This window comes from Oryx dammah, unplaced genomic scaffold, assembly GCF_014754425.2.
Source record: "Oryx dammah isolate SB20612 unplaced genomic scaffold, SCBI_Odam_1.1 HiC_scaffold_8, whole genome shotgun sequence".
In the NCBI taxonomy this organism is placed as follows: Eukaryota; Metazoa; Chordata; class Mammalia; order Artiodactyla; family Bovidae; genus Oryx; species Oryx dammah.
Window position 1 is genome coordinate 27105254 of NW_024070192.1, and position 26847 is coordinate 27132100.

Here is a 26847-nt window from a genome sequence, read left to right on the forward strand (position 1 = left end):
CCCCATGGACTGTCCATGGAATTCTCCAGGCCAGAACACTGGAGTGGGTAGCCTTTCCTTTCTCCAGGGGATCTTCCCAACCCAAGGACTGAACCCAGGTCTCCTGCATTGCAGGGGGATTCTTTACCAGCTGAGCCACAGGGAAGCCCAAGAATACTGGAGTGGGTAGCCTATCCCTTCTCCAGCGGATCTTCCTGACCCAGGAATAGAACTGGGGTCTCCTGCATTGCAGGTGGAGTCTTTACCAATTGAGCTATCAGGGAAGCCCAAATATAAGACACCATAAAATACCTTGAAGAAAACACAGGCAAAACATTCTCTGACATAAATGGTACCAATGTTTTCTTAGGTTAGTCTCCCAAAGAAATAAAAATAAAAGCAAAAATAAACAAATGGGAACTAATCAAACTTACAAGTTTTTGCACAGTAAAAGAAACCACAAACAAAATGAAAAGACTAAAAAAAAAAAAATGAAAAGACTGGGAGAAAATATTTGCAAATGATGTGACCAACAAGGCTTAGTTTCCAAAATATATAAACAGCTCACCGAAGTAAATAATAAAACAAACAACCCAATCAAAAAAATGGGCAGAAGACCTAAATAGACATTTCTCCGAAGAAGACGTCCATGGGTAACAGGTCCATGGAAAGACGCTCATCACCATTAATCATGAGAGAAACGCCAATGAAAACCACAGTGAGGGGCCAACTCTCTCCAGTCAGAAGGGCCACAACTAAAAGTAAACGTTGGAGAGGGTCTGGCGAATAGGGAGCCCTCTTATACTGTTGGTGGGAATGTAAGTTAGTACAGCCTGTATGGAAAACAGTATGGAAGTTCTTTAAGAAATTAAACTAGAGTTGCCATGTGATCCAGCAATCCCACTCCTGGGCATACACCCAGACAAAACTAATTCAGAAAGGTACACGCATCGTTAGGTTCAGAGCAGCACTGTTTACAAGACCTGGAAATAACCTAAATGTCCACCAACAGATGAATGGATCCAGAAGATGTGGTGTATATACACACACACAAACACACACGCAATGGAACGTTATTCAGCCACATAAAGAATGAAATAATGCCATTTGCAACAACATGGTCGGACTTAGCGATTATCATACCAAGTGAAGGAAGTCAGAAAGAGAAAGACAAATACCATATGATATCACTTATGTAGAATCTAAAACGTGACACAAACGAACACATCTATAAAACAGAAACGAGTCAGACGTAAAGAATAGACTTTTGGTTGCCGAGGGGAGAAAGGGGGGAGGAGGGGAGGGTTGGGAGCTTGGAAATAGCAGATGCAAACTACTACCTATAGAATGAATTAGCAACCAGGTCCTACTTGTACGGCACAGGAAACTATGTTCAATATCCTATGATAAACCATGATGGAAAAGAATATGAAGAAGTATATATACAACTGAGTCACTTTGTTATACAGCAGAAGTTAACGCAACACCAAATCAAAGTTTAAAAACAAAAAAAAAGAAAACGTGGCTGCCACAACAGTCACGGAGGCCGACACAGCAAGGAGAGAGCGGACAAGGACTGCAACGTCCCGTCCACCCCTTCCTCACAGCCGAGGAGGAGCAGGATGAAGATGAGCTCACCCAGCAAAGCACACCACTGACACAAACACAGCTCCATGCACCTGTTCAAAGCCCAAGTCAGCACCTCTGAGCTAAAGACAAGAGAAGCCACACACCGTCTTGGACACATCTGGCGTTCCTTGAGCCCCTGACACAACATCGCTCGCCAGCCTGCGTCTTCCGGCCCCGGGGACCACTCTGCCCGAGGCAAATATGGCACCAGGTGAAGGGGGTCCATTCTCGGCCCACTTTCTGTAAGGAGAGTGCACCTGCATTCAGTCTGGCAAGTTCTCAAAATCAGAACGTAAAGTAAACTGGAAACCAGCACCCACTCTGCACAGCAACTCAGGACGATGGTGGGAAAAGGGACCCCCCAGAGCAAGCCACTTATTTAGAGTCAGTTCAGTTTCAGCGTCACTTCCCTGAACAGGTGAAGCTGCAAACACTGACAATCTCACTCTGGGAGTTTTTCAAATTCTTAAAGATCTCCCAGCTTTCACTCTGCTCTGCCATGCACACGGCCACACGAATGGGCCCCTGGGTCTCCCAGACTCTCAGAGGCAGCTGTGCCAACTCCTTTCTGTCTCACTCCCACCTGTGCGGGCGGCCAAGAGAGCGAGACACAGAAGTAACTTAGCGGCCTTGGTGCGGTGTCTGGGCCTTCTCTGAGCAAAAGAGCAGAAAAGAACTGAGTCTCGGCTGGCCATATTTCCTGATCAGGAAAGAAATCTCCTATATAAACCAAAGGGTGTGTATTGGTGGGTGGGGGGGACACAGTTTAACATGGCACATGTGTTTATATGTTTTGCATTTTATATCAAAATGCTTAACTGCTAGCTGTAGATATAAATGGAATACAAGACTGGAGGTTAAAAAAAAAGGGGGGGGACTGGGGAAAAAAATCTTGCTCATGATTCCCAGCGTTTGGAGATGAGCTTATAGCACGAGGTGCAGTCAGACAGGATGGGAAGCACGTGGAGAGAGGGGAGGCGGGGCACACACCAGCCAGGTGTCCCCTGGACTGGAACTGATGGAAGCACGACCACACACTGAGAGCCACGCCCACTCTCTCCAGGGCAAGTCAGGAGCCCAGGATGGGCTGGTGTTTTCAGGCCCAAGTCAAGCGCATGAAGGTGGAAGAACCCCTTCACGGGAGGCAGGAAGGTCGTGGGTGTGCACTGCTCTCCTGCTCTCTACTGAGGCTCTTTAGACGGGCTTTCAGAACCTCACTCTGGAGCTCCGAGGAATCAACCTGAAGTAGGCTTGTCACTGCTTATGCCATCTGTTCCATCTTCCATCCTTCAGTCAAAATCCTACACTGCATTTCACAGATGGAATCGGTTCCTAAGATCCCTTTCTTCTCTCAATTACAAAAATAAAATCAACTGAAACTTCACTAAAAACAGGTTGTTAGAATCCACTCAAAAACCACATACAGACATTAAACCATTAACAGCTACATCTGAAAATCAAAGGCAGGGATCTGAGAACCCTCCAAAGTCAAAGATAATGATGAGTTCAGGTCTGTCAGGGTCAGTCATGAAATAATTTACCATGTTAAGTACAAGAAAATGGGGCAAAAGGGTAGAGAAGGGTTCCAACCGGGCGGCAGGACACGGAGGCCACACGGCAAGGAGGGGCCTGGCAGCGATAGGAGTCAGGCTCCCGTTCCCACAGCCCACATTTAATTCCACACAGCTGTTCTGCTAAAGGTGACCTAAGCTACAGGTCATGCTTGTGACCCATATCTGAAAATACCTATCTAATTTCAGAAAGTAAGAACAGAGTGAAGCCACTCTTTTGTGGTCCTAAGCGTACGAGAAGCAGCAGCGAAGGCCATCTTCAACAGGGAAGACGAGACAGCACCTACCTCAGGCGGCAGGCGCTTCACCAGTGGCGGCTCCCGACACCGAATCTTCTCTGATCTTTTGACCTGAAGCAGAGTGACTCAGACTGAAGGCCAGAGGATACCTTCAGGTCAGCAGGCCCTCCCTGGAATGCTGGAACGAGCCACAGACGGGTGGCCTTTGGGGTGTATTTTGAGATGCCAGCCTTAGGGCCCCCAGTTTAAAGGAGTGCAGGCCAGCATTAGTGAAGACAGAACCAAGAGGAAGGCCTGAGAGTATTTCAGACCAGCTCTGGGGCGTCCCGTCCTGGAAAAGCAACCACACTGAAGTGGGCACTGCTCTGCAGTAAGACGCTAAGCACCGACTGCCCACAGCCTGGCAGGGAAGGTGGCAAGAGGGGTGCCAAACAGAGCTCCAGACCCTGAAGGGGGACTGCTGACACAAGCACAGGATGCTGGAGGCTACAGGCCAAAGTCTGCCTTCGGTTTTTAAAAACAACACTTAACGATAGCTGCCCAGACACCATGTCACGAAAAGCAATTCTGGTTTCTAACGTGCTTTATAAAATGAATTTGGTATTCATTTTAGAAGATGCCCACGTGACCTCGCCCTCTTCCTAGAACACACACCAGACCTGCACCATCACCCCACAAGAAACCACACAAGGCGGTCATTGCAGTGGTAAAGCAGAAAAAGTACCAAGCTGGCACTGGGGAGGGGAGTTCAAGTTCACCTGTTGTGTCCTTGACACGGGAGCAGATTTACTCTCTGCAACTAACTTGTGCTAACGTACAAAATGGAGCTGACTATTCCAATGAGAAACCACATGGGAAGCACTCTGTAAATGCTAACGTCCTGCTGACTCATAAAGTGACTGAAAAAAAGCACTTCCAGGGAGGATTTCAGACAGGAACTGCACACAGGCAGCCATCTTGAAGGCCGTTCAGCAAAAAGACCAAGCTCTCTACTTTCCAACCACATGTCACGTGCAGTGCCTCTCAGCTCAGCTCCAGGATGGCTCTGGCCCACCCATTCATCTATGGCGCATCGGCTGCCATTTGCACCAGGAGCTGGGCGGGCCAGGGCTGTAGGGTGATGGACCGGTAAGACACAGGTTCTGACCTCACAGAGCTCACAGCCCAGACAGACTGATGATAAAAAAAAAAAAAAAAAAAAATTAAATGACTAGACTTGTGATAAGGTAGCCTGTCTAGAGGACAAGCCTCACCTGAATCTTTGATTCAAAGTCAAACCACCCAAACAGGCATGCTGGCCACACCGCACACAGCCCACCCCAGGGCAGCTGCCAGCTGCAACACCCGAGTTTTAGGAAAGAACACTTTCTAACTCATTCTATGAGACCAGCAAGAAAAAACACTGTAAGAAAACTACAGACCAATATCCCTTTTGAACAGTGACACAAAAAAACCCCTAACAAACCGAATTTAGCAGTATAGTAAAAGGATTATACATCCCAACCATGTGGGGTTTGTTCCTGGGATGTAAGACTGGTTCAACATATGAAGGTAAGCGATGTAATACACCACATCAACTGAAGGAAATAAGAACATATGATTGTCTCAATTGATGCAGAAAAAGCATCTGATTAAGAAATAAGCATCTGATAAAATTTAACACTGTTTCATGATGCAAGCACTAGGAACAGAAGGAAACTACTCAACACAATTAAGAGTCATATACTAATAAACCTCCATCAAACATCAGACTCAATGATAAAAGAATGAAAGCTTTGCTTCTAAGATCAGGAACAAAGCAAGGATGCTGACTTTCACCACCTCTATTCAACATAGACTGAAAATTCTAGCCAGAGCGATTAGGCAAGAGAAAGAAAGAAAAGACATCTAAATTGGAAAGGATGAAGTAAAATTATTTGTTTGCAGATGAAAGGATCTTGTTTGTGGAAAACCCTAAGGACTACAACACACACACACACACACACACAAAATGTGTTTTGAAATGTGTTAGAATAGAGGACTTCCCTGGTGGTCCAGTGGCTAAGACTCCACGCCCCTAATGTAGGGGGCCTGGATTCGACCCCTGTTCAGGGAGCTAGATCCTCCACCAGTTCACTCGCTCAGTTGTGTCTGACTCTGTGACCATGTGGACTGCAGCACACCAGGCCTCCCTGTCCCTCACCAGCTCTCGGAGCTTGCTCACACTCATGTCCACCGAGTTCGTGATGCCATCCAACCGTCTCATCCTCTGTCGTCCCCTTCTCCTCCTGCCTTCAATCTTTCCCAGAATCAGGGTCTTTTCCAATGAGTCAGTTCTTCACATCAGGTGGCCAAAGTATTGTCCATGTGTCAGGAAGCAACAGTTAGAACTGGACATGGAACAACAGACTGGTTCCAAATAGGAAAAGGAGTATGTCAAGGCTGTATATTGTCACCCTGCTTATTTAACTTCTATGCAGAGTACATCATGAGAAACGCTGGACTGGAAGAAACACAAGCTGGAATCAAGATTGCCGGGAGAAATATCAATAACCTCAGATATGCAGATGACACCACCCTTATGGCAGAAAGTGAAGAGGAACTAAAAAGCCTCTTGATGAAAGTGAAAGAGGAGAGTGAAAAAGTTGGCTTAAAGCTCAACATTCAGAAAAGGAAGATCGTAGCATCCGGTCCCATCACTTCATGGGAAATAGATGGGGAAACAGTGGAAACAATGTCAGACTTTATTTTTCTGGGCTCCAAAATCACTGCAGTTGGTGACTGCAGCCATGAAATTAAAAGACGCTTACTCCTTGGAAGAAAAGTTATGACCAACCTAGATAGCATATTCAAAAGCAGAGACATTACTTTGCCAACTAAGGTTCGTCTAGTCAAGGCTATGGTTTTTCCAGTGGTCGTGTATGGATGTGAGAGTTGGACTATGAAGAAGGCTGAGTGCTGAAGAATTGAAGCGTTTGAACTGTGGTGTTGGAGAAGACTCTTGAGAGTCCCTTGGACTGCAAGGAGATCCAACCAGTCCATTCTGAAGGAGATCAGCCCTGGGATTTCTTTGGCAGGAATGATGCTAAAGCTGAAGCTCCAGTACTTTGGCCACCTCATGCAAAGAGTTGACTCATTGGAAAAGACTCTGATGCTGGGAGGGATTGGGGGCAGGAGGAGAAGGGGACAACAGAGGATGAGATGGCTGGATGGCATCACTGACTCGATGGATCTGAGTCTGAGTGAACTCTGGGAGTTGGTGATGGACAGGGAGGCCTGGCGTGCTGTGATTCATGGGGTCGCAAAGAGTCGGACCCGACTGAGCGACTGAACTGAACGGAAGAGTCATCTCTTGTGTTGTTGGAAGAGGGTATTTGCTATGATCAGTGCATCCTCTTGGCAAAACTCTGTTAGCCTTGCCCTGCTTCATATTGTACTCCAAGACCAAACTTGCCTGTTACTCCAGGTATCTCTTAACTTCCTGCTTTGCTGTGAGTTCTAGAAGGTCTTGTAGGTCATCATAGAACCATTCAACTTCAGCTTCTTCAGCATCAGTGGTTGGGGCATAGACTTGGATTCCTGTGATATTGAGTGGTTTGTCTTGGAAATGAACAGAGATCATTCTGTCCTTTTTGAGACTGTACCAATGTACTGCATTTCAGACTCTCTTGTTGTCTATGAGGGCTACTCCATTTCTTCTAAGGGATTCTTGCCCACAGTAGTAGATATAATGGTCATCTGAATTTAATTCACCCATTCCGGTCCATTTTCACTGGAGAAGGAAATGGCAACCCACTCCAGTGTTCTTGCCTGGAGAATCCCAGGGATGGGGGAGCCTGGTGGGCTGCCGTCTATGGGGTCACACAGAGTCGGACACGACTGAAGCAATGCAGCAGCAGCAGCAGGAGCAGTCCATTTTAGTTCACTGATTCCTAAAATGTCAATGTTCACTCTTGCCATCTCCTGTTTGACCACTTCCAATTTACCTTGATTCATGGACCTAACATTCCAGGTTCCTATGCAATATTGCTCTTTACAGCATCAGACTTTACTTTCACCACCAGATACATCCACAGCTGGGCACTGTTTCCACCTTGGCTCAGCCTCTTCATTTCTTCTGGAGCTATTTCTCCACTCTTTTCCAGTAGCATATTGGACACCTACCAACCTGGGGAGGTCATCTTTCAGTGTCATCTTTTTGCCTTTTCATACTGTTCATGGGTTCTCAAGGCAAGAATGCTTAAGCGGTTTGCCATTCCCTTCTCCAGTGGACCACATTTTGTCAGAACTCTCCACCATGACCCATCTGTCTTGGGTGACCCTACAGGGCATGGCTCATAGTTCCATTGAGTTAGACAAGGCTGTGATCCATGTGATGAGTCTGGTTAATTTCCTGTGATTGTGGTTTTCATTCTGTCTGCCCTCTGGTGGATAAGGATAAGAGGCTTGTGGAAGCTTTCTGATGGGAGGGACTGGCTGTGGGGCAATCTGGGTCTTGTGATGGGTGGGGCCATGCTCAATAAATCTTTAATCCAATTTTCTGTTGATGGGCGGGGCTGTGTTCCTTTCCTGTTGTTTGGCCTGAGGCCAAACATGGTAGGGATCAAGAGGACTTATGCCAGCACTGTTGTATTCAGTGGCCCGGCCGCATGGCAGGCCACTGTTGACCCACGCCTCTGCCGGAGACTCCTGGACACTCACAGGCAAGTCTGGGTCAGTCTCTTGTGGGTCACTGCTCCTTTCTCCTGGGTCCTGGTGTGCACAAGGTTTTGTTCGTGCCTCTAAGAGTCTGTTTCCCCAGTCCTGTGGAAGTTCTGAAATCAAATCCCACTGGCCTCCAAAGTAAAATTCCCTGCAGGTACTCAGTCCCTTTGCCTGATCCATAGGTTGGGGAATCTGTTGTGTGTCGTAGAACTTTCGCATCAGTGAAAGAACTTCTTTCATATAATTGTTCTCCAGTCATCTGCTCAGTGGCTCTATGGTGTGGCTAATGGCCACCTCCTCCAAAAGGATTTATGTCACATGCAGTGCCTCCCAGGTCTGCTGCAGCCAGAGCCCCTGTCCCCACAACAGGCCACTGCTGACCCATGCCTCCGCAGGAGACACTCAGAGGCAGGTCTGGCTCAGTCTCTGTGGGGTCTCCGGGTCCTGGTGTGCACATGGTTTTTTGTTTGAGACCTCCAAATGTCTCTGGCAAGTATGGGGTTTGATTCTAAACATGATTTTACTCCTCCTACTGTCTTGTTGGGGCTTCTCCTTTGCCCTTGGATGAGAAATATCTTTTTTTGGTGGAATCCAACATTCTCCTGTTGATGGGTGTTCAGCAGCAAGTTGTAAGTTTGAGTTTTCGCAGGAGAAGGCGCGTGCATGTCCTTCTACTGCGTCATCTTCCTACACGTTGCAACTAAAAAGTCCCACTTGTTGAAGGAGGAAACAGACAGAACAGGCTCCATCTTGAAAGCAGGACTCCAGCTCGGGTGGGAGTGTGGACTTTGAGCTATATGCCCAGTATCTATGGAAACGACATACCAACTGGAAAACCAGACCCCCCTCCCCAATGGGAGAGCCCCAGGGCTTGCACCTAGACTCTCTGTCTCCTAAAAGAATACCCTAATTATCTGTGTAACCAAATAGAATCATAAATTCTATTATGCTTATTGGGGTATGACCACAGGCCTATTGATAATTGGCCACTATTAACTACCTAGGCTTAAGGCATACAAATCACAGGTTAACTTTGATTGTATCTTTCTTTTCCTTTGTTCAGACTAGTTTCAGAGAATTTGGGGAGGTGGCTTTGAGCGTGTACACTTAGGGTATATAAGGTTTTCACAAAAACTGGTCGGGGTCCTTGGCTAAGAGGAGACTCTGCCTTGGGCCCGCCGGTGTAATAAACTGCATTCCACTATCTGCATTGTCCTTCTGAGTGAGTTTGTTTCCCAGAACACGTGGCTACAACATTGCCACAACTAACACCCGGTGTAGCCAAATAAATCCATAAAAATTTTAAGTAAAATAAAATGTGTTAGAATAAATCCATTCAGCAGCAGGACACAAAGTCAACACACACACACAAACTCCGCTGTATTTGTATACATGAAAAACGAACAGTCTGAAAAAACGTACAAAAACAATTTCACTTACTATAACAACTAAAAGAATGAGATACTTAAGAATACATCAGGGAGGTGAAGACTTACACAATGAAAACTACAATATATTGCTGAAAGAAATTAAACAAGACATAAATAAATGGAGACATATCCCATGTGCATGAAGTGGAACACTTATTACTATTAAGATGTCAATCCTAATCAAAACAATCTGCAGATTCAATTCAGTCCCTATCAAAATCCCTACTATGTCTTCTCTCTCTAGTGGCTCAGAGGGTAAAACGTCTGCCTGCAGTGCAGGGAGACCTGGGTTGGATCCCTGGGTCAGGAGGATCCTCTGGAGAAGGAAATGGCAACCCACTCCAGTACCTTTGCCCAGAAAATCCCATGGACGGAGGAGCCCAGTAGGCTACAGTCCATGGGGTCGCAGAGTCGGACACGACTGAGCGATTTCACTTATGTCTTTTGCAGAAAGAGAAGAACTCATCCCAGAATTCACATGGTATCTCAAAGGAACTGAACAGTCAAAAGAATCTTGGAAAAGAGCAAAAAAGCTGGAAGAACCACTTTCTAATATCAAAACTTACTACAGAGCTAGAGTAATCAAAGCAGTGTGTTGGCACAAAGACAGACATAGACCAATGGAATAGAGAGCCCAGAAATAAACCTTTGCATATATGGCCAAATAATTTTTGATAGGGATGTCAAGACAATTCAACGGGGAAAGGACAGTCTTCTAAGCAAATGACGCTGAGAAAACTGGATATCCAAGGACTTCCCTGGTGGTCCAGTGGTTAAGACCTCACGCTTCTACTGCAGGCGGCACAAGCTCAATCTCATGCCCTCTTCATGCTGTGTGGCACAGCCAAAAACAAAAAATTAAACTAAAAAAAAAAAAAAAACACCTGTATATCCACATGCAAAAGTTCAAATTTGGACCCTTTTACAAAAATAAACTCAAGATGAATCAGAGACCTCAATGTAAGACCTAAAGCATATTTCTTAGAAGAAAACAGGCAAAAGCTGATTTTGCATTGCACTTGGTAATGATTTCCTGGATAAGACTCCAAAGGCAGAGGTAACAAAAGAAAAACTAGATACCCTGGTTCATGAAAATTTATGTCTTGTGCATTAAAAGACACTATTCACAGAGTACAAAGGTAATGCACAGGGTGGCAGAAAATATTTTCAAATCATATATCTGATAAGAGAGCAAATATCTAATATGCAGAACTCCTAAACTTTGAAACAAAACAACCTGATTCAAAAATGGGCAAAGGACTTGAATAGACATTTCTCTAAAGAAGATATAAAAGCAGCCAATAAGTATATGAAAAGATGCTTAATATTACTGCTGCTGCTACTGCTGCTAAGTCGCTTCAGTCGTGTCAGACTCTGTGCGAACCCATCGACGGCAGCCCACCAGGCTCCCCCGTCCCCGGGATTCTCCAGGCAAGAACACTGGAGTGGGGTGCCATTTCCGTCTCCAATGCATGAAAGTGAAAAGTGAAGGTGAAGTCGCTCAGTCATGTCCGACTCTTCGCTACCCCATGGGCTGTACCCCACCAGGCTCCTCCATCCATGGGATTTTCCAAGCAAGAGTACTGGAGTGGGTTGCCATTAGTCATTAGTAAAATGCAAATAATAACTATGAATGCAATGAGATACCACCTCACACTCATTAGAATGACCATTATCAAAAAACCAGAAAATGCAAAGTGGGAGGATATGGAGAAATTAGAACCTTATGCACCATGGGTGAGAATGTGAAATGGTATGGCCACTGAAAAAAACACTATGGAGCGTCCTCAAAACAATTAAAAATAGAATCATCATATGATCCAGCAATTCTACTGCTGGATACACATGCCAAAGAACTGAGAGAAGGGTCTTGAAAAAACACCTGTGCCCCCATGTTCACAGCAGCATTAGGCACAACAGAGAAAACACAGAGAGACTACCCAAGCAAAATGTGATACATGAAGACAATAGGATATAGACACACAATTCAGCTTGAAAAGGAAGCAAATTCTGACACACGCTACAACATGGATGAACCTTATAGACGTTTATGCTAAGTGAAATAAGCCAGACACAAAAGCAAATACTACATGAGTCCACTTATATGAGCTACTTATTGTAGTCAAATCCCTAGGGGCAGAAAACTGGGGGTTGCCAGGCGCTGGGGGCAGGGAAGGAAATGTGTTTTAATGGGTACAAAGTTTCCATTTTACAAGATGAAAAGAATTCTGGAGACAGATGGTGGGGATAGTGGTACATTATAAATGTATTTAGCACCTCTAAACTATACCTTTAAAAATGGTTAATGATGTAAATTTAAATTATGTATATTTTTTACAATAAAAATATTTAAGTATGTCACTCATAAAGGATAAAACATTAAATGCTATCTAATTTCAAGTAGGTTCATGCTTGAAATCAGATAATTTAAAAATTCTAACATTAATTTCCTCATGGATTTGGATAGATTTGCCTTGGCCCACTGTTCTCTCTTAGACAATTTACTTAGGATGATGGTTCACTCTGATTTCCAACTCCAAGTTATTTTTAGAACTGAAAACATAATTGTGAAATGTAACTATGAAAGGCCCTTTACTCTGAGGCCGTTTTTATAATGCTTCCACCTGAAGCATCCTCACTTTAATGCCAGAAAGGACCCTCCATCCTGGAAGGACTAAAGAAGCAGAGTAACCAGAGAGGGTTTCCCAGAGCCAGCCGCTAAGCTTTCACTTAAAAATAGCTTTGCCGGGGCCCTGTCACTATTTCCAGCACCCCACCAATCACTCCCCAAGGACACAGCCCTGTCGCCAAAGGTCAGGGCACAGCGGCCATCAGTCAAGCTGTTTATCTCAACAAACACTGTTGGCAGCTTTACTTTTCCCCACACTGATTTCCCCCCATATTTCTCACTCAGAGCCTTTTCAGGCTTGGAAAAAATTACTTGGCAAAGTCCAGAGCTTATAGTAAAAGAAAAAAAACCAAAACCTTAAATCAAAAATGTCTTTCATGCTTTCACCACATTTATTGTTAGAGTATGTAACAACAAAAAGGCTATCTTTTTAAACTGCATTTAAACCAGAAAGTCAATATACACTGTTAAATAACAAATTTTTCTGGTCATGTTAGCATTAATAAGCTTAGCCACAGAATAAGGTGAAAGCAAACACATTTTAAAATCAAATTTATGCACCAGGAAATGCAAGATTTAAGTTTCTTTGCTCCCAGTGTAACAAAATGCCGATGCCTTTGACACCGGGATTGACACCAGGCAGTGGGTATATGGGAGTTTGCTGTGTGTTTCTCTTCGAGCGTTTCTATAATTTCTCCTTCATGCTCAGCTTTGCTAAAATAAGGTTAGAAAAGTGAATAATTAGCTACATTCTAAGTATCAACCTTGTAAAGCAAATCTAGCTAAAAAATACTACCAAATAGAACATCAAGAGGAACAAACTGGCGCCATCTTCATGGGCAGCAAGGTGGGTGGGCCTTGATTTGGACCTTCGATAGTACCTGAGACCAGGTTACTGCAGAGCAAGTCACCTGACTGTCCCAGGCCCACTCTAGTTTCTATAATTTTTTTTTTGCTTACTTGTTTCCTAAAGTGGAAGTTTAAAGTGTTGCTTCAGATCTTCTTGTTTAATACGTGTATTCAGTGCTATACAGTTCTAAGCACTGCTTTCACTACTTCCTCCACGTTGTGTATAAGCTGTGTTTTCATCTCTATTTAGTTCCCCCCTCCCAAATTTTTACCACTCTGTGCAGCCTGTGAGATCTTAGTTCCCCAACCAGGGACTGAAACCGGGACACGGCAGGAAAAGCACGAAGGCCTAACCACTGGACTGCCAGGGAACTCCCTGAGTTCAAAATATTGTTAAGTTTCTCTAAAGATGTCTTTGCTGACATGTGTTATTTAGACATGTACTGTTTAATCTGCAAGCATTTGGGGATTTTCCAGCTTTCTGTTACTGATTTCTACTTTAATCCCATCGTGGTCTCAGAGCAGTATGTTTTCTATTCTTTTAAATCTGTTAAGGTGGGTTTTTATGGCCCAGAACATGGTCCAGCTTCAGAGGAATATGTGATGTACTTTTGTGGGATGAAGCAGACTACAGATGTCAGTGATACTCAGGTGACTGATGGTACTATTGAGTTCGAAGAAGTCCTTACTGCTTTTCTGCCTGCTGGATCTGTCTGTTTCTGATAAGTGGTATTGAGGTCTCCAGTGACACTAATTCATCTATCTCTCTTCGGAGTCCTATCGGTTTTTGCCTCGTGTAGCTTGACACTTTGATGTTAGGTACACACACATTCATGAATGTCATGTCATCTTGGAGTAGTGACCCCTTTATCATTATGCCGTGTCCTTCTTTATTCCTGATCACTGTCCTTACTCGGAAGTCTTGTCTAAAATTAATATAGCTACTCCTATTTCATTAGTGTTGGTATGGCTCTCTCCCTTCACTCTCCATCTATATGTGTCTTTATATTTAACGTGGGTTTCTTGGATGTGTATATTAATGTATATAGTAACCTGAATAAGACACCCCAAAGATGGGGGGATTCCATATGTGGACCTCCAGAAACAATGTTATCAAACTGATGCGGTTAAAGGGACTTTCAGATGTAGTGAAATTAAGGACCTTGAGATGGGGAGATTATCCTGAATATATCTGGCCCAGTATAATTACAGGAGTCCTCACACAGGGAGGGAGGAGGGTTGAGTCACAGACTAGATATGACAACTGCTGAGCAACAAGAGGTTGAAGTGATGTGAGGAGGCCCTGGGCCAACGGATGCTGGTGGCCTGGAGACAGGGGGAGGCAAATGGACAGACTGTCCTCCAGAGCCTACAGAAGGGACATGGCCTGCTGACACCTTGATTTTAGGACTTCTGACCACCAAGACCATAATATAATAGCTTTGTGGGGTTTTAAGCTACTGTGTTTGTGGTAACTTATTACAGCAACAATAGGAAACTAATATAACATTTTTCATCAGATTTGGAGATATCAGGACATTATTTCTTCAAATACTTTTTTCCCACCCATTCTCTCTCTCCTCTTCTTCTGGGACTCCCAAAGCTTGGGACCCTTGATATCCTGTGGACATCTGCAGCTCTCTTAATTTGCCTTCCACCTTTGTTCTGCTCTTCAGATTGGATGATTTCTACTGATCTTTCTCAAGTTTGACTGCCATCTCAAATATGCTACTGAGTCCCTCTAAAGTGTTCTTCATTTCAGTTATTGTGCCTTTCAGCTCCAGTTGGTATCTGGTTCTCTTTTATATGCTCTTTTTATTCAGATTATGTATTTGTAGGGTCAATGTCATCATATTTCCCTTTAACTCTTTAAACATGGTTTCCTTTAGTTATCTGAACATATTTATAACAGCTGTTTTGGAGTCTCTGTCCTCTAAGTCCAACATTTGGGCCAACGTGAAAAGCAAAGGAGAAAAGGAAAGATATAAGCATCTGAATGCAGAGTTCCAAAGAATAGCAAGAAGAGATAAGAAAACCTTCTTCAGCAATCAATGCAAAGAAATAGAGGAAAACCACAGAATGGGGAACACTAGAGATCTCTTCAAGAAAATTAGAGACACCAAGGGAACATTTCATGCAAAGATGGGCTCGATAAAGGACAGAAATGGTATAGACCTAACAGAAGCAGAAGATATTAAGAAGAGGTGGCAAGAATACACAGAAGAACCGTACAAAAAAGATCTTCACGACCCAGATAATCACGATGGTGTGATCACTCATCTAGAGCCAGACATCCTGGAATGTGAAGTCAAGTGGGCCTTAGAAAGCATCACTATGAACAAAGCTAGTGGAGGTGATGGAATTCCAGTGGAGCTATTTCAAATCCTGAAAGATGATGCTGTGAAAGTGCTGCACTCAATATGCCAGCAAATTTGGAAAACTCAGCAGTGGCCACAGGACTGGAAAAGGTCAGTTTTCATTCCAATCCCAAAGAAAGGCAATGCCAAAGAATGCTCAAACTACTGCACAATTTACTCACATGCTAGTAAAGTAATGCTCAAAATTCTCCAAGCCAGGCTTCAGCAATACGTGAACCATGAACTTCCTGATGTTCAAGCTGGTTTTAGAAAAGGCAGAGGAACCAGAAATCAAATTGCCAACATCCGCTGGATCATCGAAAAAGCAAGAGAGTTCCAGAAAAACATCTATTTCTGCTTTATTGACTATGCCAAAGCTTTTGACTGTGTGGATCACAATAAACTGTGGAAGATTCTGAGAGAGATGGGAATACCAGACCACCTGACCTGCCTCTTGAGAAATCTGTATGCAGGTCAGGAAGCAACAGTTAGAACTGGACATGGAACAACAGACTGGTTCCAAATAGGAAAAGGAGTACGTCAAGGCTGTACATTGTCACCCTGCTTATTTAACTTCTATGCAGAGTACATCATGAGAAATGCTGGACTGGAAGAAACACAAGCTGGAATCAAGACTGCCGGGAGAAATATCAATAACCTCCAATATGCAGATGACACCACCCTTATGGCAGAAAGTGAAGAGGAACTAAAAAGCCTCTTGATGAAAGTGAAAGAAGAGAGTGAAAAAGTTGGCTTAAAGCTCAACATTCAGAAAACAAAGATCATGGCATCTGGTCCCATCACTTCATGGGAAATAGATGGGGAAACAGTGGAAACAGTCTCAGACTTTATTTTAGGGGGCTCCAAAATCACTGCAGATGGTGACTGCAGCCATGAAATTAAAAGACGCTTACTCCTTGGAAGAAAAGTTATGACCAACCTAGATAGCATATTCAAAAGCAGAGACATTACTCTGCCAACAAAGGTCCGTCTAGTCAAGGCTATGGTTTTTCCAGTAGTCATGTATGGATGTAAGAGCTGGACTGTGAAGAAAGCTGAGCGCCGAAGAATTGGTGCTTTTGAACTGTGGTGTTGGAGAAGACTCTTGAGAGTCCCTTGGACTGCAAGGAGATCCAACCAGTCCGTTCTAAAGGAGATCAACCCTGGGTGTTCATTGGAAGGACTGATGCTAAAGCTGAAACTCCAATACTTTGGCCACCTCATGCGAAGAGTTGACTCATTGGAAAAGACTTTGATGCTGGGAGGGATTGGGGGCAGGAGGAGAAGGGGACGACAGAGGATGAGATGGCTAGATGGCATCACTGACCTGATGGACGTGAATCTGAGTGAACTGCGGGAGATGGTGATGGACAGGGAGGCCTGGCGTGCTGCGATTCATGGGGTCGCAAAGAGTTGGACCCGACTGAGCGACTGAACTGAACTGAGGGTCAGCTTCCATGGAATGCTTTTACCCCCTGAGCTCAAGTCACACTTTCTTGCCTTTTCACGTCTTATAACTTTCTTTTGAACAACTGATACTACACCTGACACGACTACATCAGTGTCCTTCTGATACTACACTGCGGCAAGTCTAGATTCTGATTTTCCCTTTTGGAGACTGGTATAGTTACTGGTGGGGTTTTTTTTTTTGTGTGTTTGTTTGTTTAATAACCTGCCTATTCTAAACCTACGGATTTTGTAGTTCAAACCCATGTTATTCAAGGGTCAACTGTAGTTAAAATTTCCTTATCTCTTTTCATTCACCAATGAACAATAAATCAACCTTCTCTTTTTTCATTAATCGAGACCCTTCTACACAGTACAATATTCTACAACATGCAACGCACCAATGAATATAACAGACATTTTCCTACAAAGTTGTATTTAAAAAAAAAAATTCTAAGTAAACTTTTTGAAGAGTAACCATTTGAGCAACACTGTCTGAAAAAAATTACCATAATTTAAAAAATTACTTATTGAGGACTTTCCTGGCAGTCCAGTGGTTGGGACTCTGGACTTCCACTACAGGGGTGCAGGTTCAATCCCTGATGAGAGAACTGGAACATGGCACAGCCAAAAAAAAAAAAAAAAAGAGCTGATTACAGCAAATGAATTCAAACTACTGGTAAGCAATACTCAATCACTTCAGCTGCCATCAACAGATCTGAACCTCCAGTAAGCAGTTTAGGAGCCAAGTCTCAGGTTACCCTGAACTTCAGAAGACCGGAGGGACAGCTCAGGTAGAATCTAAAAGAGAGGCCATTGAATTTCCTTAGCTTCCGAGCAGAATTTACATGCCATTCAATATCACTTTCCATCCCCATATTTACAAGCTTCCAGAGCAGACAAACGGAAGGTTTATTTCTGCATAAAATCATAACATTACCTACCAAAGGTCTTGTGCTTTGAGACTGGTGTTAAATGGAGTCACTGATACTGAGGTCCATGTAACCAAACCTCACCTAACTAGTTTCAGCCTCTTCCAGAAATGAACTTCCCTGATGGTCCGGTGGCTGAGAATCCGCCTGCCCGTATAGGAGACATGGGTTTGATCCCTGGTTTGGGAAGATTCCAAGATGCCATGGAGCAGCTGAGCCCGTGCACCACAACTGCTAATCCTGTGCTCTGGAACCCACGAGCCCCAACTACTGCAGCCGATGTAACACAGCTAGAGAGTAGCTCTCGCTCGCCACAACTAAAGAAAGCGCATGCGCAGCAATGGAGCCCCAGCGCAGCCAAACAAATAAATAAGGAAGAAAGTAAGGATGTTTTATTTTTCCTTCAGAAAAATAGCACAGATGGCCACCCCAATCACCAGGTGAATTTAGGATGAAAGCACTTACAGAAAATGGTGCTGTCTCATCTTTTTACAAGGAGACAAACTATCATTAATCTTGAGACTATGTATACAATGGGGTCTATAAATGGTAAGGGTTTCTCTGTTTTGTAGTCTCATTAGCACACTACCTATATTGTATCCCACTTTCGGTTAGTGCCTGTTTAATACTTCCTTCTCCACATTTGTGGACAGTGTTTTCCAGGGTGGAGGGAGGTATTATTTTTATCTTTCCTCAGCATCAATGTAGCAAAACTGTATTGTCATTAGATCACTTCATTGGTCCCACTTTGACAGCTCTCTCAATAAGGAAAAGGTGGGGACTTACTTCCCTGGCGGCCCAGGGCTTAGGACTTCACGTTTCCACTGCAGCGGGTAGAGGTTCCCTCCCCGGCTGGGGAGCTAAGATTCCACATGCTGTGTGACACCCCACCTAGATTACTGCAAAGACATCTTACTCAAAACTGAATTTATGTCCTTCCTCTGGGTTCTGATCTCAGGCACACAGGTCAGAAAACAAATCAGCCCTGAACTTCCCTCTTCTGTCTCAGCCCAGAATGAACGTATTACCACTGATCCTACCTTTTAAATAGCTCTCTCACCCATGACTTCCACCTCCACCAAAGGAGGAGCTAGAGTGATCTTTCATAAATACACCTGCTGGTTCTAGTCTCCTGATTGAGATCCTTCAATGGCCTCCCACCATTCTGAGCAGAAGCCCTGAACAACTCTCATGACCTGTGAGGCCTGCAAGGTCTGACCCCTGCCTACCTGTCCAGCCCCATCTCCCTGACTCACTCCCCCTCCCTCTCTGTCCTCCAGTCCCAAATGGGACCTTAAACTCCAGGAGGACAGAGACCATGTCTGTTTGCTCATGCTATGTCCCTAGTACAATGCCCAGCACACAGCAGATGGTAAATAAACACATCTGAAGAATAATATTGATAGAACAACTGTAGCATCTTAAATGGAACGCAAATAAATATGTTTGTACCCTAGGTAGCTAACATAGGACTTGGACCATCATGAGACTAAAAAATGTTAAATAATTTTGCAAACCAGAAACAAACAGGATGAAATACAACACTGGCAACACCTGTTTATTCAGTTTTGCCACACAAGTTACCGACACTGAGGTCTCTGCTCCTCCAGCCACCGGTCCCCAGCCAAGGCAACCAGAGGCCTAACCATGTCTGAAGGAGGAGACCAGGAGCTGGAATACAGTCTGTGGAGTTGATTATATGAAAGTGAAAGTTGCTCAGTCGTGTCCAACTCTTTGCAACCCCATGGACTATACAGTCCACTCCAGGCCAGAATACTGGAGTGGGTAGCCTTTCCCTTCTCCAACAGGTCTTTCCAACCCAGGAATCAAACCCAGGTCTCCCGCATTGCAGGTGGATTCTTTACCAGCTGAACCACAAGGGAAGCCCAAGAATACTGGAGTGGGTAGCCTATCCCTTCTCCAATGGATCTTCCCAACCCATGAATCAAACCGGGGTCTCCTGCATTGCAGGCAGATTCTTTACCAACTGAGCTACCAGGGAAGCAAATACACCCTGGAGTGCCGCATTGCTCAAATGAGTTCCAAGCTGCGTCTGTGTCTGCCTTGGAAGCACTCTCTACCTCTGGCCCATAAGGACCAGACATGGCCCCTCCAACACTTGGGGTCTCACGTGGGTCCTCCTTCTCTTCACTCTTTGCTCAACTGAACTCCAAGTCTGTCCTTAAGGTCTCAGCTGAATATTACCTGCTCAGGAAAGCTGACCCTGTCCTTCTTCACCTCAGCTGCTGCCAGTGGCCCCATTATATATCCTCACAGCCCCCTCTACTGTCTCCGCGGTGGGTACCACCACCAGTGTCAATATTTAGTTGGTCATTTTCTATTTCCGTTCTGTCTCCCATGCTAGACTCATTGCTGATGAGTTGCTACTTCAACCCAAGCTGCTACTTGAGGACAGGGGCTGTGTCTGCTTTGGCCATCAGTGTATCCCCAATATACAGCAACTGCTGGTACAAACCAGCTGTTCCTTAAATATCTGTGAGTAAAGGGATGAATGAAATATACAGACTAGCTTTTGGAGTGACATGAAACTGACTGCCCTTACTATCTCAGGGATAAACTTCTTCCCATCCCTGAGTTCACTTCTTCCACTATAAAGGAAGATAAATATTCCTACTTTACAGGATTATTGTAGGGATTGAATAATCCAATAACTGCTTAGCATACTGCTAAGACTCTCAGTGACTATTAAATATTATTATTTTCTTAGAAAATGGAGAAAAAGAGGAGTGTATGTGGTAGGGAAGACACATTCCATGCTCTAGACTCAGGCACAAATATAGCTCCCTAATGCAAACATATAGTTGCAAATCTGAATAAAAAATACCTTTAAAATATTTATTTATTTTTATTTATTTGGCTGCACTGGGTCTTAGTTGCAGCTCGCAGGACCTTCGGTCTTCCATTGCTGCAAGCATAATTCTTAGTTGCAGTGTGAGAACTTAGTTGCAGCATGTGAGATCTAGTTCCCTGACTAGGGATTGAACCTGGGCCCCCTGCACTGGAAGTGCAGAGTCAGCCACTGGACCACCAGGGAAGTTACAGAATAAAAAAGTATTTCTAGATGATACTATAGGAATGTATCATCTAAAAGAATCATGAAATAGACCTATCTATCTGACGAACTATAGTCCATAGGGTCTCAAAGAATTCAACACAACTTAGCAACTAAAGAGCAACAGCATAGAACCAAGCGTCTTGGAGGATGTCAGGTGATCACATATTTACTTCCTGGACTCTGTGCACAGCATCACGTTCTCTCAAAGCAAAGCACATGAGGAATCCATTATTTCAGGGAAGGAAATTCCAAACCTGGGCTTCAAAACCTAAAGGACCTCAGTCCAGCAGTGCTGACCTCAGTCCAGGACATGTAGTTAGAACAACAGGTTTCGCCTTTAGGACAACTGCTCTTCCCTTCTAGTAGGAAACTCCATACCTTAATGACAAAATGGCCCTTTGCTCTAGTGTCCTCCAGCATCCCAGGGTCACCTGCTTCCTCCTTCCTGTGGCATTCCACATCCCCCAGAACTCCCCATTTAACTTTGTTTCCATCTTCGCTTAGATCTTCCTATTTTAGACACACTATTTAACTTTCCCAAGTCTCAATTTCTTCATCTGTAAAAACTAACTAAAAACGTACTTTCTTTTTGACTACATGGCATGGTATATGCCACACATTCAGTTCAGTTCAGTTCAGTCGCTCAGTCGTGTCCGACTCTTTGTGACCCCATGAATTGCACCACGCTAAGCCTCCTGTCCATCACCAACTCCCAGAGTTTACTCACACTCATGTCCATCGAGTTGGTGATGCCATCCAGCCATTTCATCCTCTGTTGTCCCCTTCTCCTCTTGCCCCCAATCCCTCACAGCATCAGAGTCTTTTCCAGTGAGTCAACTCTTCGCATGAGGTGACCAAAGTATTGGAGTCTCAGCTTTAGCATCAGTCCTTCCAATGAACATCCAGGGCTGATCTCCTTTAGAATGGACTGGTTGGATCTCCTTGCAGTCCAAGGGACTCTCAAGAGTCTTCTCCAACACCACAGTTCAAAAGCATCAATTCTTCGGCACTCAGCTTTCTTTATAGTCCAACACTCACATCCATACATGACCACTGGAAAAACCATAGCCTTGACTAGACGGACCTTTGTTGGCAGAGTAATGTCTCTGCTTTTGAATATGCTATCTAGGTTGGTCATAACTTTTCTTCCAAAGAGTAAGCGTCTTTTAATTTCATGGCTGCAATCACTATCTGCAGTGATTTTGGAGCCCACAAAAATAAAGCCTGACATTGTTTCCACTGTTTCCCCATCTATTTCCCATGAAGTGATGGGACCAGATGCCATGATCTTAGATCCCTAATCCATCTACAACATAGAAAAAAATCAAAACAAAGATCCTTGCCAATAGTTTAAATGTTTTTTTTTCTTCCCCAGAGTCTGTGTTTTTTACAATAAAAACCCCACCCACCCTATTAATTAATATACTGAAATAAAGATGATGCTGTTAAAGTGCTGCACTCAACATGCCAGCAGATTTGGAAAACTCAGCAGTGGCCACAGGACTGGAAAAGTTGTTTTCATTCCAATCCCAAAGAAAGGCAATGCCAGAGAATGTTCAAACTACCGCACAATTGTACTCACACGCCAGCAAAGTAATGCTCAAAATTCTCCAAGCCAGGCTTCAACAATACATGAACTGTGAACTTCCAGATGTCCAAGCTGGATTTAGAAAAGGCAGAGGAACCAGAAATCAAATTGTCAGCATCCGCTGGATCGTCAAAAAAACCAAGAAAGTTCCAGTAAAACATCTACTTCTGCTTTATTGACTACACCAAAGCCTTTGACTGTGGATCACAACAAACTGTGGAAAATTCTTCAAGAGATGGGAATACCAGACCCCCTGACCTGCCTCCTGAGAAATCTGTATACAGGTCAAGAAGCAACAGTTAGAACTGGACATGGAAAAACAGACTGGTTCCAAATAGGAAAAGGAGTACCTCAAGGCTGTATATACTGTCACCCTGCTTATTTAACTTATATGCAGAGTACATTAGGCAAAATGCTGGGCTGGATGAAGCACGAGCTGGAATCAAGATTGCTGGGAGAAATATCAATAACCTCAGATACGCAGATGATACCACCCTTATGGCAGAAAGCAAAGAAGAATTAAAGAGCCTCTTGATGAAAGTGAAAGAGGAGAGTGAAAAAGTTGGCTTAAAACTCAACATTCAGGACACTAAGATCAGGGCATCCAGTCCCATCACTTCATGGCAAATAGATGGGGAAACAATGGAAACAGTGAGAGACTTTATTTTCTTGGGCTCCAAAATCACTGCAGATGGTGATTGCAGCCATGAAATAAAAAGACACTTGCTCACTGAAGAAAAGCTATGATCAACCTGACAGCATATTAAAAAGCAGAAACATTATTCTGCCAACAAAGATCTGTCTAGTCAAAGCTACGGTTTTTCCAGGAGTCATGTATGGATGTGAGAGTGAAACTATAAAGAAAGCTGAGCACCAAAGAATTGGTGCTTTTGAACTGTGGTGTTGAAGACTCTTGAGAGTCCCTTGGAGTGCAAGGAGATCCAACCAGTCCACCCTAAAGGATATCAGTCCTGAATATTCATTGGAAGGACTGATGCTGAAGCTGAAACTTTGGCCACCTGATGCAAAGAACTGACTTATTGGAAAAGACCCTGATGCTGGGAGAGATTGAAGGCAGGAGGAGAAGGGGACAACAGAGGATGAGATGGTTGGATGGCATCACCAACTCGATGGACATGAGTTTGAGTAAGCTCCCGGAGTTGGTAATGGACAGGGAAGCCGGGCATGCTGCAGTCCATGGGGTTGCAAAGAGTTGGACACAACTGAGCAACTGAACTGAACTGGAATAAAATATATGATCCCAAAGATTCTCCAAATGTTGCAAAGAAAAATGATTAACTAAATGGCCCTCTAGTTCCATGTATACACATTTTTAGGATGCCTTCCTTTAAAGCAAGCCCTATTAGGATAACATATACTTCAGTTAATCTGGAAATCTCATCATGTTGCTTCAGGGAATAGCAAAATGCCACCAAGAGAATCCGAGAGAGAAGGAGCACTCAGTGTCACTGGTCACCTTTTACCAAGGCCTAATGACAACCCTACTCCTTCCTTCCATCTCACTCCCACCCAACATAAGCCACAGGAGAAAATGGAAGCCTCATTACCTTAGGAAAAAGTTGGGAACCTCCATCTGGCTGGTAAGATGTATTATGGCAACAATTCAGATTACCTTTAAATATAAATTCTTGAGCAAAGACCTCTTCAAAAGCAATGCCTATATTGGAATGAGTATGTTTTATATAGAAGACTAGTCATATTTTTAAATGATTTTATTTATTTATTTTTGGCTGTGCTGGGTCTTTGTTGCTATGTTCAGACTTTTTTTAGTTGCCACAAGCAGGGGCTACTCTCTAGTTGTGGTATGTGGGTTTCTCATTTCGGTGGCTTCTCCAGTTGGGGTGCATGGGCTCTAGAACTCGGGCTCAGCAGTTGTGGTGAAGGGGCTTAATTGTGGCTCATAGACTTCAATGCTCTGCAGCATGTGGAATCTTCCCGGGCCAGGGATTGAACCCGAGTCTCCTACATTGGCAGGTGGATTTTTAATCACTGGACCACCAGGGAAGTCCAGAAGCCTACCTTTATTTATTTTTTTATTTTATTTTATTTTATTTTTTAGAAGCCTACCTTTAAAAGCCTGCTTCCCTCATTTATTGGCTGTGGGTGCTCTCAGCACCCAAAACGGTCTGGAGTACCAGTCATGCCACTCACTACACTCTCCTGCATTAGGAGTAAGAGATATCCACACAGTCATTCTGGTGGGCTCTCAAAAAAGTTATTTCCCTGCCTATCCTTCTTAAGAATTAGATCATTTTTGCTGATTCTATCCCTGAATCATGGCTTCCCTGGTGGTCAGTGGTAAAGAATCCGCCTGCCATGCAGGAGGCAAAATGTGTTCTATCCCTGTGTCCATAAGAACCCCTGGAGAAGGAACTGGAAACCCACTCCAGTATTCTTGCCTGGGAAATTCCATGGACAGAGAGGAGCCTGGCCGGCTGCACTTCATGGGGTCACGAAGAGTCAGACACGACTCGGACACGACTTAGCAATCCCTGTATCACCACGTTGAGGATCCTTTTTTCTATCTGCCATTTTTCTAACAACTGACTTTCTGTTTTCCCGGCATACAGGTTGGAAGATGTGAAAAGCACTTCCTGGTAATTCCATTAAGAGAACCAAGTATTATGTTCACTAAACATATGTGTATATGAAGGTCAAAAGTTATTTTAAAAGTAACTTGTCAACTCAAACCACTACAGCAAAACAAACTAAAAATAGGGTTCTATGGGTACCATTTGTTGAGTCTGTTCTGTGCCACATGTAGTTGGTACAATTGGCTTTCACTTTTAGGACAACTGCCGTTCCTTCCTAGTAGGAAACTCCATGTCTTAATGACAAAATGTCCCTTTGCTCTGGTGTCCTCCAGTTCTAGAGCCCAGGGTCACCAGCTTCACCCTTTCTGTGGCATTCCATTTTTCTCAGTACACCCCATTTAACTTTGTTTCCGTCCTCCCTTAGATCTAAAAACTGATTTTCTCTGTTTTCCACACACACGGGTTGGAGATATCAAAAGCACTTCCTGGATCGTGTACCATCTACGTGCAACCTCATCACACTTCTCGACAAACTCATAGGTGGGCATTCTGCACATCAGAACACAAGTCCAAGCCGCACAACTTGGGGACGGCAGAGAATGGGCCGCAAGAGCCTGAGACGCCGTGGCCGTCCCGCGGGCGCGAAGCAGGCACCAACCTGCTCTGCCTCCGAACAAGGGTACCTGCTGCCCTAACTCTGCACGGGCCAGGTGCCTCAAGCCCTGGCCATGCCTTGCGCGGAATCGGGGAAACCTGGGTAACCGGATCAGCCGCCCGCCTACACCCACTTGTAGCCGAGCCAATCGAGGCTCCCTTGCGGCTCAGTGGTAAAGAATCCGCCTGCAATGCGGGAGACCTGGGTTCGATCCTTGGGTTGGGAAGATTCCTTGGAGAAGGGAAAGGCTACCAACCCCAATACTCAGGCCTGGAGAATTCCGTGGACTGTATAGTCCATGGGATCGCAAAGAGTCGGACTGAGCGACTTTCACATTCAAACCGAGGCTCAGAGTAGCAAAGGAGAGGCTCTGCACCAAAAACCGCCGGGCCCGAACTCCGGCGCGGGCGCCCCTCCGGATCCGCTCAGCCTCCACATCGCTTCGTTCCCCTCAAGAGGGCGCGACGTGCTCGAATCGGGATCCGCCGCGCGCCTCAGTTTAGAGCTGGACCCCAGTAGCCACCGAAGTTCCCCCGCTTGCAGCCCTACCTGGTTGCTGCGGAGACCATGACGCGTCAACGCCAACAGCCCGTGACGTATTTTTCCCTCGCCCGGTGATACGGCTCCGTCCAATCACGGCCGTGGGACTGCGCATGCGCCCCTCAAGCCACAGGGAGGCGCTGCGGGACAGGGGTGGTCTGAACTGTCCTCTGGTGTACAGGCCTTACTTCCACATTCCGGAGGGAAATTAAGAAAGTCACGGTGTGAGTTTCGTGCACTCTGCTGGCGTGGGGGGAAGGGAGGGCAGGGAACACAGAGTTGGGGAATGTGTGTGCTCAGTCGGCTTACTCGTGTCCGACACTTTGCGACCCTATGGACTGTATGGATTCTCCAGGCAAGAATACTGGAGCGGGTTGCCAGTTCCTTCTCCAGGGGATCTTCCCGACCCAGGGATGGAGTCGTCTCTCTTGCGTGTCCCGCATTGGCAGGTGTATTCTTTACCACTAGCGCCACCTGGAAAGTCTTGAGAATGTATGCTAGGTAGTATAAAGCCTTAGTGATTAAAGCCATGTGATATTGGCTGAAAGATAAATTAAAAAATCAATGGGAAAGTAGAGAGAGGCCAGAAACAGACCCGGGGGTATGTAGTCACGTGTTTTCTCACAAAAGAGTCCCAGTAATGCAATAGGAAAGTTCTTAGCAAGAAAAAGAGCTTGATCTGTTGAATG

General features: G+C 44.7%; 1 protein-coding gene across 5 annotated transcripts in view; it reads right to left on the minus strand.

The window, feature by feature from the left end:
- Nucleotides 1–26226, minus strand: part of DHRS7B (dehydrogenase/reductase 7B) — a 43633-nt gene extending 17407 nt beyond the window's left edge. Inside the window, exons 1-2 of one of the 5 annotated variants that reach the window (XM_040245757.1) lie at nucleotides 3467–3813; nucleotides 1713–1848 (exon numbers count right to left, since the gene is read on the minus strand). In XM_040245757.1, the coding sequence (XP_040101691.1) occupies nucleotides 1713–1834 (122 nt within the window). In that variant the 5' untranslated portion in view covers nucleotides 1835–1848; nucleotides 3467–3813. Of the gene's footprint in view, nucleotides 1–1712; nucleotides 1920–3466; nucleotides 3814–7193; nucleotides 7213–26167 lie in introns of those variants that run through there. The other 4 variants (XM_040245758.1, XM_040245760.1, XM_040245759.1 and 1 more) reach the window with 4 other exon arrangements.
- Nucleotides 26227–26847: the final 621 nt, after the last annotated feature.